The sequence below is a fragment of the Acipenser ruthenus genome, chromosome 23, assembly GCF_902713425.1.
Source record: "Acipenser ruthenus chromosome 23, fAciRut3.2 maternal haplotype, whole genome shotgun sequence".
NCBI lineage: Eukaryota > Metazoa > Chordata > Actinopteri > Acipenseriformes > Acipenseridae > Acipenser > Acipenser ruthenus.
In genome coordinates this window covers 3,719,949-3,737,371 of record NC_081211.1, presented here as the reverse complement: position 1 = coordinate 3,737,371, position 17,423 = coordinate 3,719,949, and the positions used below count along the sequence as shown (strand labels likewise).

At 36.9% G+C, this 17,423-nt stretch overlaps 1 protein-coding gene across 3 annotated transcripts in view; it reads right to left on the bottom strand.

Annotated features, from left to right (window-relative positions):
- The window catches only part of LOC117413453 (ephrin type-A receptor 7-like), a 111,369-nt gene that overhangs the window by 68,739 nt on the left and 25,207 nt on the right, over nucleotides 1-17,423 (bottom strand). For all 3 annotated transcript variants that reach the window (XM_058997495.1, XM_058997493.1, XM_058997494.1), the window contains exons 2-3: nucleotides 16,986-17,050; nucleotides 15,988-16,657 (exon numbers count right to left, since the gene is read on the bottom strand). In XM_058997495.1, coding sequence (XP_058853478.1) covers nucleotides 15,988-16,657; nucleotides 16,986-17,050 — 735 coding nt within the window. The remainder of the gene's footprint in view (nucleotides 1-15,987; nucleotides 16,658-16,985; nucleotides 17,051-17,423) is intronic.

Genomic DNA, 17,423 nt, shown 5'->3' with positions numbered 1-17,423 from the left:
GAGTGTTTTATATATAGTTCTTAAATTACTGACCATTGTGAGAAATAATCGATGAATCAGGGATGGTGCTCACAATTCTCAGCAATGCTTTCTAGCAATAAAAACTAAATTTGTGACAAATCACATGTATGCCAAGTCTCTTGTATTATGGATAAACTGAGGTGCCACCCACTTCCAAGATTCAGAACCCACTTACTAGAAAGCATGAAACATGAGTATTAGAATTGGGGATAGAACTTGTGTGTGTGTGTGCACGTGCGTGTGTGTGCTCAAAATGTGTTTTAAGGCATTCCAGACCTTGATCTTTCTTAAAACCATTAATTGCTGTTCTCCAGTTGCACTGCCCTTAACAGTTCCGTATATTCATTTAACACACTGTTATTGTCAAAACAATGTCTGCTTCTCATGAACTTCAGATCAATATGTAGCAAACTGTGAATGTTATTGCAGCAAAATCATGCTGTGAGATACATTGTGAAATCTCGTTTGAAGGAGACACTGAGGACAAAGCCAACTAAAGGCACATCAACATGAGAACGACATGTCTCTGTGTCAGGAGACCACATGAAGAGTTTACAGCCCTGGGAATGCAGTTGTTCGGATAAAGTATTTGATATGCAGTAGTTGTATTTCAAAAACTTGCTGTGCTGGGAAAGTTGGGCTTTAATGTCAAGCAATAAACACAAGTCAAAACAATTCTTAACACACTAATACAACCATGAATTGAATAAATATGCTGAAGCATTTGTGCACCAGTGCTGTGTCCAATGCCTTTACCAACAAACCCATACTTCATGAACATGGCCCTGAGATTTGTTTTGTCTAGTCTTTGTATTTTGTCAAATACCATTCTGCTGTGGTCATAACTTGCACAATTTCCTTTCTCCATCAGGCATTGTAATTGTTGGTAAATAGGGTAACCACATGATCCCCTAAACAATTATGGCAAGCCCATCTCTCGTTAACACAGTAATCAATACGCTTACGTACACAGACTTCACATTAATAATCCTTGTCATGACAATAACTTTTGCAAACCACCACCGATGCCTGTAATTTTATGAGTAGTTTGCACTAAAATTAACTGTCATGCTGTAATTTATGTAGCAATAAGATGATTTTCAAGTCGTAATTATTCCACACATAATATACCACACTGTCAAAAGTAATGCCCCTTGACGGTAAATATCTATAACAGAGATGAAAGTCTGCAGAAGAAAGATTAAGGTACACAATCTACTGCAGGCGTATCTACAATAATGCAATGAATGCGCATCTTAGAAATATGAAAACACATTGATTGAGCCAATTAAGAAAAGAAAATGTGCAATTTGCTATTGCATGCCAGGGTAATCAAAAAATATGATACCTGTAACATTAACCAAACAGCTGACAAATTGAAATCGAAGTTATTATATAGTGCTTGTTATTTTCACAAAATGAAAACAAGCTGCTCATGCATCTTTATCCACAGAGGAATCTAGTGTTAGCAGGACAAATATACATAATCTGTCCAACAGTAGGTATCATACTAGCCCTTTCTTCCTTTTCTGATAAAGAGTAGAACCCTCAATTGCACTTTGACAGCAATTGGCTGTGGTAGTTTGATACTGCAGCACTTACTGTATGTGTTCTATTCATCCCTAGGAGAGGCAGTAAACAAATTTACCACAGCATTCAAGAGACCCTGTACATCTCTGGGAACTAACAAGACTCGGGGCTAGTTACGACTGGGGGTTGATTTTCAGAATATGGAAAACGACATCAAAATGGCATGAAAAACATCGTAATAGGGCAGGCTTATGTGTAATAGAGCCTGTTACTGTATGCGAAGAATAACAGGTTGTAATAGTCACAAATAAGTAGGAAACATGCTTGCTTTGGGGTTAGTTTCAATTTCTTGACTTTAAAACGATTGAGTTACCAAAATAGTTATTATAGAACATGCATTTGCTGAAAATGCAAAAAAAAAAAAAAAGCCTATTTTGCTGTTTGCTTTATTGTTCATTTTCCTGTGCATCAATCTTAGCCTGTTTCCAAGCGAGAAAGCTTACCGCACATTCTGTTTTTATTTCAGTATAATAACACCAGCTGAGGGTTTTTTTTTTTTAGGCTTCGAATGGGGAAAATAGAAACATCACTGCAGTGAAGCAACCACAGACAATTAGCTCTTTCACTTAGTCAGATCTTCCCATTAATTGGATTACATTAATTAAGAAGGCACACCCTTTTTCTGCAACCTCCAGCAACTGCTGTAATCAAAGCAAGTATGATTTCCACTTATTTGCGACTGTTACAATTCTATACATGACAGCATAATCCTGTTCAATCAGGCGTTAGATGCCACTTTTATGTCATTTTAAGAATTCTGATGTAGTATTCCGCATTCCGTAAATCATCCCCAGTGAAAAGCCATCAAAGATGGTTCTTTTTATAGATGAAACTGTTGTTTGCTGCTCTGCAGCTTTTGAAATAAAAAAGACAAAAAACAAAAAACCTTCTCATGTCAGTTTTATCAAAGTCTCCATTCAGTCCTACTTTAGCACCACACACCTTGCTTCTGAAGAGAATGAGAACTGAAAAGTATGTTCCCCCTGGGACTATTCATCCACATTTCTGGACGATGGGTGACATTTTGATAAGGTCAATCAGTGCATCATTTCTAAAACAGCCCGACAATATAAAAATGTGTGGATGTATTCCCATGTCTCACTTTAATGTAACAGGACAACAGAAATTGAACTACTTCTGGAGAGGAATACAACCGCGATATTTTACGGATATGTTGGAATCAATATGAGAACGACCTTCTTTTAATATTTCTCTGGGTTTCCACATTCTGTCTCTCTCTTCATTTTTTCCTTTTTATCTAGGGGTCTCTCTTTTGATAACAAACAAAGACAAGACAGCGCCAGAGTATACGATGTATCGTTTTATATTATTTTTTATAATATTCAAAATATACCTTGATCTTCACTGTCAGTTTTTTTTAAGCCAACTCCTGATGAAATGTTGTGGTTGTCCCAGTGGCCTTTAGATAATTGATATTCATTCCAACTAAGTCTGGCTTCCAGGATAAGATGATAATAAACACTAAAATACACCAAGCTAAAACAATTTTCATTGATGTCTAGTGTGTGCTATTATTTGTAGATTTATATGCCTTAAGGATAATTAACAAATACACAAACCCTCATAAGCTTTTGCTTGATACAAACAAAACCAAAGGCACATTCCCTTTATTTGATAATTATTTATGTGACATAACTTGAGAGAATGCATTTTTTAATCTGCTTATTGAAACTATTAAAATGTATCCGTGTGATTTACTGCAAATTAAATGTCATCCCCACCCCCCACTGTCATCAACGTCACCCATTCCTCAATTGAATTTTACAGTCATATAAACAACAATCTGTGAGGCAACTTTTATCAAAACAATCTATTACAGGCTCCTTATCTTTACAAGTGCTCCAAAAGCAAGGTAACTGCACAGTAACTTGTGTGTTAGCGCCATTCAAAAAGAAAATTAAACCATGCAGTGAAAATAAACACCTAAGAAAAACACAATGCTTCAGTCATATACTTTCAAACTTGTAAGTGACCTATACTGAGTACATCAGTAATAACCCCAAACAGAACCGTGAGGAATACATATATTCAGCAAGCACAAGAAAAAAATCCATAATGAATTTCATGGGGATGTGTATAATTACTAAAACATTGAATTCCTACCGTACAGTACGTGTGTAGATAAAGACAAGCAAGGGATACAGGTTTCATTAATGTTTCCTTCGGAACCTTTATTGGTTTTAAAATAAAGCAAACATGCTGAGTGAGCATATGGAAATACCTAAACAAATGAAGCGGCGACCTGTTTGTAAATGTGCTCAGGTTATTGATTTATACCACTGTAAGGAGAAATAAATAGCATTTTCATCATAATGTTACAGTCCCGTGCTTTCATTGTGCTTTACATCATGCTTTTACAATACATTCTTACAGTACATCCTGTGTATGTGAGTTGTGTTTCAGTACTTGAATGTGTGAATCTGAATAGGAATGCATGTAAGGAAATGCATGTGTGGATTCTTAAACTATGAGACTGGCAGATATCAATCAACAATGATGCTATATTTTATGATATACATTCTAAATGTGGCTCATTGTCATTCACATCCCTACGTCACCTACATAGAACAAGAAGCTCTCTGTCATGTCCTCATCCAACCTACTTGCATGTTACTGAGAATCTGTCAGTTCCTGACATATATTAACACCCCAGCTGTCTGCACAAGGGGTTGAAAGCTGCTTCTTGTCTCTTTAAGATGAATTTGTCTGGGGTAGGTTCCCAGTTCGTTTTAATTCAATAGCCCCCATGTTCAAATGAAATATTTATCTCTTTTTAGACCTGCATCGATCAGTGCTATGAGTCAGAAATATTACTATTTAATAAAACATGTAAAGGTAATTGGAATTCTTGCTAAATAGGCTACTGTCAAAATAATAATAATAATAATAATAATAATAATAATAATAATAATAATAATAATAATAATTTTGACAGGCCAATGAAAAAGGTAATTCTGGTAATGTGAAAACAATATACAAAAAAATAAAAAAAATAATAAATAAAAAAAGTATCCTTCTATCTCCTGGAGGAATGCAGCCAGAATGACAAAGCAGGGAAGCTTGGCTCATGCCAACGCTGTCAAAACAGTGGAAATAAATTTAAATGGAAAGTTAGACAGGGGCAACAGTTTGCAATCTATATGTTGCTGTCAAAAGGAAGCAGCTGCCAGCTTCATACAGATACAGGTCTCCATCACATTAATTCTATGTCTGTTTAGAGTCGTCTAATTTGCAAAGCATCAGGTATTAACCTTGGGCTTCATTGAAATTCTCCTTGCGCTGGGTAGGAAGAAAAAGGTGGCAAGGAATGAGGTATAATAAAGATGCTGAGGCGGTGTAAATGTCAGAAATGACAAGAGCATTAGGTTGTCAATCATTTCTGGGATTCTTCAAGCTGAATTATATCCGCAAGCTGAGCATTGTTAATTCCCTTTGGTAACCTGGAAAGAAAACAATAGAGAGAAAAACAAAATGCTGTTGACTTGGATTAAAGCCAGAGATAAAATTTAATATTACTGATGTTTAATTTGTTTACACTATATTGGTTGACAAAAAGCTACCACCCTTTTGCTTAATTTGATTAGAAACCTTCATCTACAGTAGATACCTGTAAATACCTGTTATAGAATATTATTTGATCAAATACCACACCAAGACAAAACTAGATTTTGTGGACACATTCCAGCTTCCATCTTTAGAATACTGGAGATTACTGTGCTCATGACGGCCATGAATCAAGACAACCTTTAAAGAACAGTTAGATTCCTCTTTAGAATCTGCTGTGACCCTTTCCCAAGTGATAGCAGCTGTTATGATCACTCAGCAGCATAGTTCTCTCTTGAGCTCTCATCGCGGTGTGCTTTGTACCACCGGCAGGAATCCTATTAAAAACAAAATGGCTGCCTACCTGAAGGGGGTTCACCAAGAAAAGATGATACCTGAAAGCTATTGTTGTGTGCTTCAGAAATGTCCCAAGATGTCCGTCATGTTCTTCCTGGCTCTGTTAAAAAAACGCTGCATTCTGGGGATTCTTTGTTTGGGCTCGCTCGCATGATATGTGTCTGTATTGCTTTTTATTGACAGACCATGCTTAGGGAACTTAGAACGTCCCTCTGTCTGCTTTGCACTAGAAAACCTAGCCAGGGTCTTAGACAAGTGTGCCTATACATCCGTCCTTTCATCCGCCTGCAGATTATGGAGATACAGTGTATCTGAAGGAAGATCTACTTTTTAACTGTTTTATTAAACTATTCAATTCAGTTTCCTTACTTCCTATAAATCCTCTAATGAACACTGGTCTAAGTACAATCACACTACTTCAGCACAGGAAAGACTATAGGCACTCCGCCAGTATTTAAATAAAGCACTGCTGTACTTCAATGAAACGAGACAGCAGCCAAATAGAATCTGTACCTCCTAAATCTCATCTTTGTTTTAGGGTTGTAAAAATGTGTACTATTTGAAAAGAAAGTTACATAACTAAAGCTACATAACTGAGTTGGCATTGAAGTCAGGTTTAGTGTGAGTGGTATTGAATTCCCATGTAACACAAATCAGTATTAAGGGGATAATGTCAGTCTGTGTGGATGGGCAGTAAGTGGTGAGGCACATTCACTGGGGAGTTGAACCACTGCAGACTGGGAGAGATGTCAGTCTTATCTCCCTTCTGGTGATACCACTAGTCTAGTACACACAACATGTGTACAGCAGATAATATAAGCCCCAGTATTAGTCTATGGTTTTGGTATTCTTTATTTTTTTCATGTGCTTTTTTAAAAATTATTATTAGAACTGGGCTGGTCAGCAGCCAAAAATAGGCCTACAGATCTCGTACTGAAAATGTGAAAAAGGAGAGTTTAGTCTTGTTAAACAACAGTTTACACACATTCATTTCCAAGCTATTAAAACCCAAGTGGTTAATGCTGATGGATTCAGTTCAGCTAAATTATTCCTGAATATCAGATCCTGCCATAGTGCACGTTCTTTAGGTTAATGAGCTTATGTCCATTTAGCCTATCTTTTCATCCTTTTGGAATTAGTCACAAAAAATTGTTCAGGCTTCTGTAGCTGATAGCGCAAATTGAGATCAGGTCCTAGAACATTAGCATGGCCCATTTAACACTCATATTCCTAACATCATCAAAGCACTTGACCATTTTGCTGCCTGAAAGCAAAACCCTTGTATCTCCACTTTCTGATGGAAACTGGAAATTAATGTATTTCTATGATAGACCCTCTTCATGTACAAAATCATTGTATGTAAAACAAAATAAAATAAAAATAATTTGCTCGATAACACTGCAATAACCCGACTTGTATACCTTCCATTTTATTCTGATACGAGGAATCTACAAACAGCAGATTCAAGCCACAGACTTAAAGCTACAGTAACCAAGTTTTCTGTATTCTTCTTTTGCTTTTGTGGTGCTCTGCTGCACCCCTTTGAAGTCTGCTTGCCTCTGCTCTATGTCACACTACCGTGTAGGTATATAGGTATATAATGGCCCATTTTCAGCCACTAACCAGTCTCCTTATTTAAAGGGTTTACCTTCTTTCTTTTAGTCTAGGTGGCTTGCTCCAAATCATACCTCAAATTGAAACAATTATTTGTTAAAACACCAATAAGGATGGTATTCTCAATATTTCTTATAAGTTATTAAATATGTACAAAAATCATGCATTCAAACTATATTGACACTTATAAAAGTTTACCGCAGTATTTCTGCTCTGTATTCTTGCAGTTTTACCATGGTTTATACTACCATTTTCTATCGTACATTAATATGCTTTACCATACCTCTTGGTGCTTCACAATGCTTACTGATGCTTTACCATGCCTTCACTATGCGTTGGTACACTTTACTATGCTTTACTAACTTTTATAAGGGGAGATTTTCCTTCCTGACAAAAAAGAATATGTTGCATCTTAGAAGATAGTGAAATGTAAGTGACAGCAAGAAATATTCATTTGGACGAGAGCGTATTGAACACTAAATGTTTAAATGACCTCTGGAGCATGGGGTACTGAACTCCACTTTAAATACAAACCTATGTCATTTGTATGCTTTAGGGCCTTTGCTCCTATGTAAAGTTTGTATTTTTAGATGCACCTAAGTTGTTTCTCATTAATTTTGAAATATTAAAGTATATATAAATTCCCTCTGAAGAAACAGCCTTGTGAATCTGATGTTAGTTTTTCTCCCATGAAGCCGTACATTTCTTGATTTGAGGGGTCTGAGGTTTCAAAGAGACGGTGCCCATGGCACTCCACTAATTACCACATGTTGAGACCCCTTTGATTACGTGATGATTTGGGCAAGAAGAAAATGGGGAGAAAAAAAGAAATGAAGTCATCATACTCCCGCCAATCACTACTTGATTAAATCTTAACCTCAAATTTCTCAATTCATGTTATATACAGATTGAGACTTATATGTGAATTGTGCAGTATATTCTGGTAATGATATTGAATGCATATACTGTCATGTTTTTAAGGTAGTTTAGACATGCAGGTCATACACACGGTGCACATTATACATAGGGTGTGCATTATGATTAAAACATTACGATACATGGAAAACATATCGCACTTTGTACACTACAGTATGTATAAAACACCCCAGCTTAGTATAGCTTCCAACAGAGGGAAAAAAAACATGAATACATTACTGTAAAATTTGTATTTGGTCACAAATGTTGGTTTGCTGTTACTCAATTTAAAACGTTAGGTCAAATTTCCTGGCAAGAAGATGTTTTTTTTTTTTCCAGCTTTTTCTGTTTCAAGTTATTGAAAAACTATTTAATTTAGCTCTTCCATATATTAGAGGTTCAGACCATAAAGATACAGTACAGAAGCTGTGAGTACAGTAAATATATTTTCAAAACCACTAGAGACCAGCCAACTTAAGTAAGCTGCAGCCTAGCCATTAAGGTGATAGAGCTAACAGTTTAATCTCTAGCTTAGTTTAGTGCTTTTATTATGGTTGGGGACTGCATAATATTTCAAACAGCAGGACAATGAAACTAAAACAAATATTCCCTGCAAATTGAATCACTGCCTCGGACTGAACTATATACATATATCTGTGCTCCTGTGCGGAATCACTGAACATAATGTTAACGGTGAGCCGTAAAACAATAAGGTAGCTCAAGCATGGAAAGCAATATAGAAGTGCCAAGTGAGTACCCTCAATCCCCAGACTGTGAACACACTGTAAAATGTGACTGTACACCAAAAGCTACCAGCTGCAAACCCTTTCTCACCCTTGCTGCCTAATGCCAATATTTTTTAGAGTAAAATTTATCATTAGCGAATTTTAATAATGTAAGGTTTACTTGCGTAAATCAAAGCAGTCCAATTACAGTGGGAATAACTCGACCTCAAATTCAGGCCTATCCAAAAATGGGTTTGATTTATAAAGTGATCTGATGTCAGACAGACCTTTTTTTTTTTACAAACTGAGCATGAAACGAGACAAGCTTTTTAATAAATCTTAAGTCAATCACAGTTCCGGCTCAAAATATGGAAAAACACTGTTGAAGAAAGACAAAACTTTGTTGCAGCTCTTTTTCATGATTCTCCTGAGGTACAGGAGCAGTAAAGTAGCCTGTTGGTACACAAATAAAATGCCATATTGTCCCAAGAAATGTGAGGTTTCCTCTGAGAGTGACTAACAGCATCCTTTCAAGCAAAAAATCAAAACTAAATTATATCCGCTAAATTACTTCTTATATTTTTTCCTGAGAGGATATGAATTATTTAAACACAACACAAAGAAATCTGAAACATTAGCAAACATCTACAGAGACTCACTATGTAAATTTCTAACTTCAAACAGATGGCTGAGTGTGGCTAATTGCCAGCCAGCCAGCCGCTGAAAGCTGTGAACAATAACAAGATCTCACAGTGATATTTAGGCAGGATATGTTTTTGCAGTGGTTCCTCCGATACTGAATTAAGTAAAGTGATCTTCTAAACAAGCACATATTTAACATCTTTACCTGCAGAGGATTCCTGAGCCTTAATAGGTACTAAAACACTCCATATCCCAAATGCCTAATACAGAAGTTCTCAAACTTCTTCTGTTGACAGACCCCTTTTTGAATGGAATAATAATCACAGACCCCCTAACCGATTTGCTCTACACACACCACACCACTCCGTCCACCCCGCTCACAACACAGGAAAACAACAGCGCTCAAACCTGATTCACTAAAAGAGCCGGCTCCCTTAGCAAGGGAGTCAGAGATGCTATGGCTGTTACCAGGGAGTTAACCAACCCCTCTACACATGCACTGTCAGGAATACCACGCTGTGTAAACAGAAAGAGCAGATTTGCCTGTTTTACTCAGTTGGCAAGCAGACGACATGCAGTGAGAATTTAGTTTTCCTCTGTAAAATTTCGTGAAACCCACTGGGCAGTCCTTTACGGACCCCAATTTGACAACCACTGGCCTAATATATTGTTTGTACAAATACATTTTACAGTTATTTAGAAAAACAAAAAAAGCATAGATAAAGCATGGTAAAGTACAGGCGAGGATGGTGAAACACAGAAAGATACTAAGAACCGTGCAATTTTACAATGGTAAACTTGTATAAGAGTACTAGGGTTAAGCTACAGATAGCAGTTGTGATTAACAAATCAAATAAATTTTTAGGAGTTCACTGGGACATGGGCTCCTGTCTCCATATGAAAGGCTCTTAGAGACGGGGTATTAAAGAGTCATTTACACAATGCTATCAGGATAAGTATAGTATGATTCACATCCACTGTCATTTACTGCACAGTACGTGGGTTTTAAAGCCCATTGTGGATGTGTGAAGCAAGTTGCAAGAAGCCTAGAATTGTAAAACAGACTAGGCCTCAATCACAGGGACCTCTGTGGTGGACAACAGTGACCTGAAATACACTCAATCTTGTCCTATGGTCATGGCCATTTTAAATTGACTTGAAACTTGAAGTTTTCAGTCAGCTGGTGCTATTAGGCAAAAGTATCCAGAATCACTAACCTCTTGTAATATTATGCTTGCAAATGGTATTCCTAAAACATTGTTTTTATTTATTTTTGTTTATTTAATATTGCAGAAGTACAATCCAAATTCATTTGATTGATTTTTTTATTTTATTTTTTATTCCGGACCTGCCACCTGTCAAATATTTTTGAAAGGTTACACATGTCACATTAAATCAGAGTCCTATAAATTTAAACATCTTGACAAGGAAACGCCCACCTTGGCTTGTGGGGGAGTGGGTGCTAAGACAAGTGCAATTATTGAAGATGTGTCAAATATTACAAGCTAGCGTCTGTTGGGTCTATAGCAGACAGCTATTCCTTTATTTTAGCTATTCTTTGTGGGAGGAGGGTGGGGAAGTAACTTGTGTAGTTTAAGCTTGTATGTTCATGTTCTAACCCATACCCCAAACCAGAGGTCTTTGACAGTTAATTGCATTTGAATGTTTTAATTCCATTACAGTGGCTATATTGACTTCTCAACCCTTCATTAGGAGGAAAAGCAGAGTCTTCATTATTCCTCTTCATGTATTTATTGGGAATATTCACTCAATTGTGTTGTGCAAGACTTCTGTGAAAGTCACAGAATTGTGTCCTTGGAAATTTAAATAGTTATGAAAGGTACAACTCCTCTCAAACAGCAGCTCTGAGTCCTTAATCTTGACCTGAACACCAACTGCCATTCAGTCCTGGGCATCTTTCAAGCAGAGGCAGTCAATTGCACTGAATATGTCTGGACTTCAACAAAAGCTGAATATGAAATATGAAGCCATTTTTTCTTTCATTGCAAATCTATTTATAAAGTCGTTAAGTTGTCTTTAACACTACACCAAATTTTCATTTTCTGGTTGTTTCTATGAATGAATATTAAATTATATCAATTCCATGTTCTACTTGATTAACATATTCAAGCCTTTAGAAGCATTAAATAATCTTCCACTTGGAAAAAAAAGTATTTGAATATTGTGAACAGTGTTTAAAGATCTTTAATGTGTAAGTGCAGAATACCTTCACAATTAGCGTTTTGACCTGATGAGAAATCTCTGAGACTGTGACAGAGACATTGAAAGGTTAATGTTAGACGCACTGCCATATACATCTGCCTCTGCCACAGTTCAAATAGCATTTTATCAAGGAGGTGAATCCATTACTCTACATCATTCCTGGTCTCATCTCATCACTCTGATTGACATCTGAGGGGAGAGTTTTATGCATATGGAAATAACAGGCTCAGAACATATTTTCTATCAACAGTATTCGATATTGCAGAAGTACATGTGAAAAAGATGAAAACGTGCTTTTAAAAAAAAAAAAATCCACAAAAATAAGAACAGGGATTAGTACAGAAGATAATACAAATGTTATATCTCCTTTAAGGTGTAACTGTTTATTGTTAATTCTATCCAGATTTTTTACTTTACATATTACTTTTACCCAATAAAAGCAGTGGGTTGTTTCAGTTTACAGTATATCCTTAAGATATGTTTAAGACTTGACAGTATGCCTTTTACTAAAGCGTAAAGGCTGTCGTTTCTATCCCTTAATTCATTGGGCTGCTTAAAGGTTTAATGTTTATACATAAATGATAAAGCTGAATATTTCTTACATTTCCTAAATATTCCCTAAAGTCCACTGGTCCACAGCTATAGTCATGTCATTATGTGTTAAAATATAAAACAGGCCACTTTGTGTTTAATGTGCTTTATATATATTTGGAAATCTTTGGAAATAAAAAGACAAAGACTGTGGGGATTTAAATGTTGAAAGCATTAATTAGCGTATATATATATATATATATATATATATATATATATATATATATAGCCTTATGCGCAGAATCTGCTCAGAAGAAAGAAGAAATAAAAACAAAACTGTATTGCCAGCAAATAAGAATAAATGGCATACATCCTTCAGAGTATCAACCTTTCATCGTCAGCTTAGATATGATTATTGAACTCCTGTATGAAAAATGCTTCAACTTTGTGCATCAAAACATATGGCTATTAATATGAAACATGTAGAACTGGTTTCCTTTTAATTCCCAAGCCTAGTCAAGCATTACCCCAAATCAATACTATCTGAAAAAACGCAAAACTCTGATCTTCAGGAGGATTACATATTCATACCATAAAAGAAACATTTATAAGACTTTAGATGATTATAAATAATAGATTTAAAAAGCAGGGGAAAAAAGCAGCAACCCGCACTGCCTTTGGGCACATGTTCAATGACAAATAATTACATGAATTCCGCATCAAAACGGGTGGTTGTGGCATCTGCATCCTTTGATCCAGTCTTTTTGAAATGCAATGTTTTTGCTTGCACGTTGTGGTGTAGTGATTATCAAGCATGAAGATACTAGATAAACGATAAAGCAGCTGCTCTTCAGTCAAAAGTTGGACATTTAGTGAGGAGGCTGTGTGGTCCAGTGGTTAAAGAAACGGGCTTGTAACCAGGAGGTCCCCGGTTCAAATCCCACCTCAGCCACTGACTCATTGTGTGACCCTGAGCAAGTCACTTAACCTACTTGTGCTCCGTCTTTCGGGTGAGACATAGTTGTAAGTGACTCTGTAGCTGATGCATAGTTCACACACCCTGTAAATCGCCTTGGATAAAGGCGTCTGCTAAATAAACAAATAATAATTAGTGGAAAACAGAATAATTTCCTCAAGAAGGAAAACGAGTGAGAGTTCTGACAGTTCTATGCTCTGACACACTTGAGCTGGGAGCTAGTAGAAGGACCTCTGATCAGTTACAAACACATATCTTTTCCAAGGACACTTTTCTTGAAATTACTTAGCAAGTCCAACCCACTGCTGGCTTGTCTTGTGTTGCCACAAAGGATTCGCACTAGAAAACACCAGATATATTGCTATGGCTTCAATATTCCTATATTGATTCTTGTGCTGAACCGTAAATCCCTCAGCCGTGATACAGTCCCATTTTCATATGTCTTGCATCCAGGTTATAAATGAAAATTGGATAGAAAAAAAAAACAAGGGTTGCTTCTGTCGGTAAAACTATAAATGTAACTACACCATAACCAACCAAAAGTGTTTTGCTGATTGATCGATGTGAAAAAAATCAATGAAAAAAAAACAGAATAGGTTTGCATTTTCTTTTTTTGCTGTTGAGTAAACAAATAATACCCACTAGGTATGTGCCCAAACCTGAAAGCCAATGAAGGTAGGACAATCCTTACTGTGGACAGACAGGCACCATGTGGTCCTAAAGCCTGCTCAAGCTAAAGTTACATCTCATTCTCTTCATATTTCCAAGATAAACTGAATCTGAATCTCTACATCCTTGAACCGAAGCAAACCAAATCTAGAATATTCAATGTCGATTCTGCCAGCCGGAGCACAGATAGCCTTTCATTTAGTGCATGGAAACAATACAAATCAAGCACAACCATCAGTAAATCAATCATGCAGTTACACTGCTGCTGTACTTGTGAATGTGTAGCCATACAGGATGATCATGTAATTAGACAGCCTATAGATATGTGATTCGGTTCAAACACAGCACATATTTTGTTACAAAAGTCCCATACCCGCCGTTAGCTTCAATGCTAGCATCCTGGCAACATCACCGAAACAATGGCACACTTGGTAACCTCTGGAATGGTTATCCTTGGCCAGCACAAACACCTTCAGCCCATGTGTACCATAGCAACCAGGTGCAGCTACTTCAGTAATCAGTATGCAAACTCCTAGTCCCTAATTATACCAGCGCCCTGGCAGACATTGGTCATGCAGTACCAACAGACTGGTCTCATATTCATTTGCAATGCCATGCTTAACATCTCCCCATTCAAATTCATCTGAGTGCTTCCACAGCTTACTGCTCTGACAATACACAAGTTTGGCAACTTTTCTAAAAGCACCTTACATTTGCATATTTGTCAATCCGGTTTTACATGAACAATATTTTACCATTACTGCTGAATGATATTTACTTGGCAATAGATCAGGGGACCTCTTACTGGAGCTATTGTTGTGCACTAAAGCATTCAACACTGTAGACGGTTTTCTGGATACAGTAGTGAGATTAGACTCATCTGTGATAGCTTGGTTAAATTCATATTTCATATCAATTGGTTAAAAAACGAGCTTATCTGTAAATCCCTCGAAGTCTTTTTTCTGCAAAGATTCCCCAGAATGGTGAGAGATTTCATTTAAATATCTATGTATGTTGGACCCGCCAATCCATCTTACCTTACACAAAGACGCATTAATAACTAAGGTCCAAATCAAGTTGGGATAACTGAACTGAAAATTTCACCAATTAATTCTTCATTTGTACGATATAACCTGCTGCTCCTCCAACATCCCTAAAAAACTTAATTGGTGTGTTTTATTCTGCGATTCACAGATACATCATTGTGACAGATATACCGCGTGGGATTGGTTGTCTCAATCACACAGAAGAATGTTATTATTTTTTAGTTACAGATGTGCTTAAAAGGAAAATGACTTGCCTGGCTTCACTGGTTATTCATTAGTTATATCTGCCAAGGTCATCTGATATACTTATTTTCTGGAAATGTTTTTAACTTATGTCAGATGTAAAAAGTTTTGAAATGATTAATTGTGCTGCTGCTTCACAATAATCACACTGAGGGACCAACGCTTACATCCTCCTCTAGATGAATCCAATTCCTGTGGTTCATTTCCCTGCCAAAAAATCCTAAATGGGATCGATAAATCATGACTTCAAACTTAGCACAGAGAGTAATACGAGAGAGCACAAATAGAAGCTGAAAAAAACGGTAGAAATCAGTTATAAATGCACGGAATAGCCTACCAGTAATAACTCTAGTAAAAACACTAGAGAAAATTCCCTTGATTGGGGCAAATAGTGTACTAGGAGGGGGAAGGCATTGATGGGTGGAACAAGTAACCAAAAAGTACAACAGTACCAAATTCAATTGTTAACAGAAGATGATCTACACAGTTCAATACATTACAGCTTGAGAAACTGAATATGATCATGTAAACTAACCAAAAACCTGGCCCCTGTGTCAATGTGTGTTTTCAATCTCTATGTATTCAACAGCACCACTCTCAACACTGCATGTGTTAAGTTAAAGAAGGATTTACATAGCTGGTCATATGGTGTCTATTTTGCCTGGGGCCATGGGATTCATCTTTGGTCACCTTGTCAATTGATATGTCTATTCAACTGCTCACACAGAAAGCAAGCAAGACTGCCTTTGAGTACACATTAAAGAATATAAAGACTATACCTCTCAAGCTGGTTTGTTCATGGATATTATTAATAATCATCTTCTGGGTAAGATCATGTGCAAGTCATTTACAGTTATCTCAGGTTTCTTACCTTCACAGCTGCTGTGTCCTTCCTCATATCCAGCACTACAAGTACACTTTCCAATGGGAACAAGCCACTCGCCCTCAGCACTGCAGTGCATTCTGGGGGGGCTATCCATGTCCAGCTCAGAGTTGTTCACACACGTCCCTCTGACCTCCACCAGGGTTGAAAAAGCCGCCTCTGCAATGGTGTCAGGAAAGACTGCCAAATTCTGCACGGTGGAAAGACACTTTTTGAAATAAACCCTCACCGAAACGAGGGCCACACAGGCCCCGACGTCCTGAAACCCGAGATGAAACCCTTTCCTGTTCAGAAGTCCTATTTCCCTTACTTCCGTGTTGAGCTTCATTTTGCGCTCCCCCAAATCTCCTTGAGTAAAGCTCTCGTCGGCAGCTATCGTATCGATTTTGATGTACTTTCCTTCCTTGATGTTCCGGCCCAGGTCAGCGTCTGATTCGATGTAATGAAGATTAAAAGTCTCTTTGCATGTTCCCACGACTCCGGGAATGCTGTTACAATCCCTCAGCGTAAATTTGAGCTCAATAAAGATTCTCTGGCCGTAGCGACGTGAGATCCACCTGGTTTGCAGCCAGTTGTTTTGGTTGGGCTCCATTACATTGCAGACCTGGTATGTTCGAATGGGCTTGTAGTTTTCATCTACTCCGCTGATCTCTTCCCACTTATGGGGGAGGAAAGTAGATGCAAGAATTTCATATTTCAATATTTGTTATAAATCATATTTAAGGCCTGCCATTTCTAGAATTAGCAAGTTAAATTAGAGTGTCTGCTGTTGAACACAAATAAAATGCTAAAAAGCAAAAGCTGACAATGTGTAGTACTTCATACATTTATTAAATATAATTACTTTGCTTGGTGTTTGTTTCTAAATCAATATCAATAATGTAATATAATCTCATATTCAGTAAAAATCCATTAATCTTTACTGACAACTAATTAAAACATCTCTTAATGTTATATATTAAAAAAAAAGCAGGCTGCTTACTTACTCCGTTAGACGGATGTGAGGTCCAACCCAACTCAGCTTGTGACTCTTTGGAATCCAGCAACAGAACTACAAATTAAAATAGATAAAACATGAGGACATCAAATTAAAACAATTATAAATATCTGATTCAAACATAAAATGGTGTGTAATCTAAATATGTAGGTTTTCCTACAAATCCCCCCCCCCCCCCCCCCCGCCCCCATGAACCCTCAGGCTACTATAACCCTTTAAAGCATATACAGTAGGCTAAATGTATGATATTTGAATATGCATTACATCCAGTAAAAAAAACACAGAATCAATGAATGATCCGTTTTATACATTTATTTAACACCTGTTTTGGAAAATAGAATTTAATGTATGATATCCCCTCTAATAAATGCATGATGCAGTCTGCATGTTTTTACTGTTTGATGGATTCAATCCATCATCATATGTA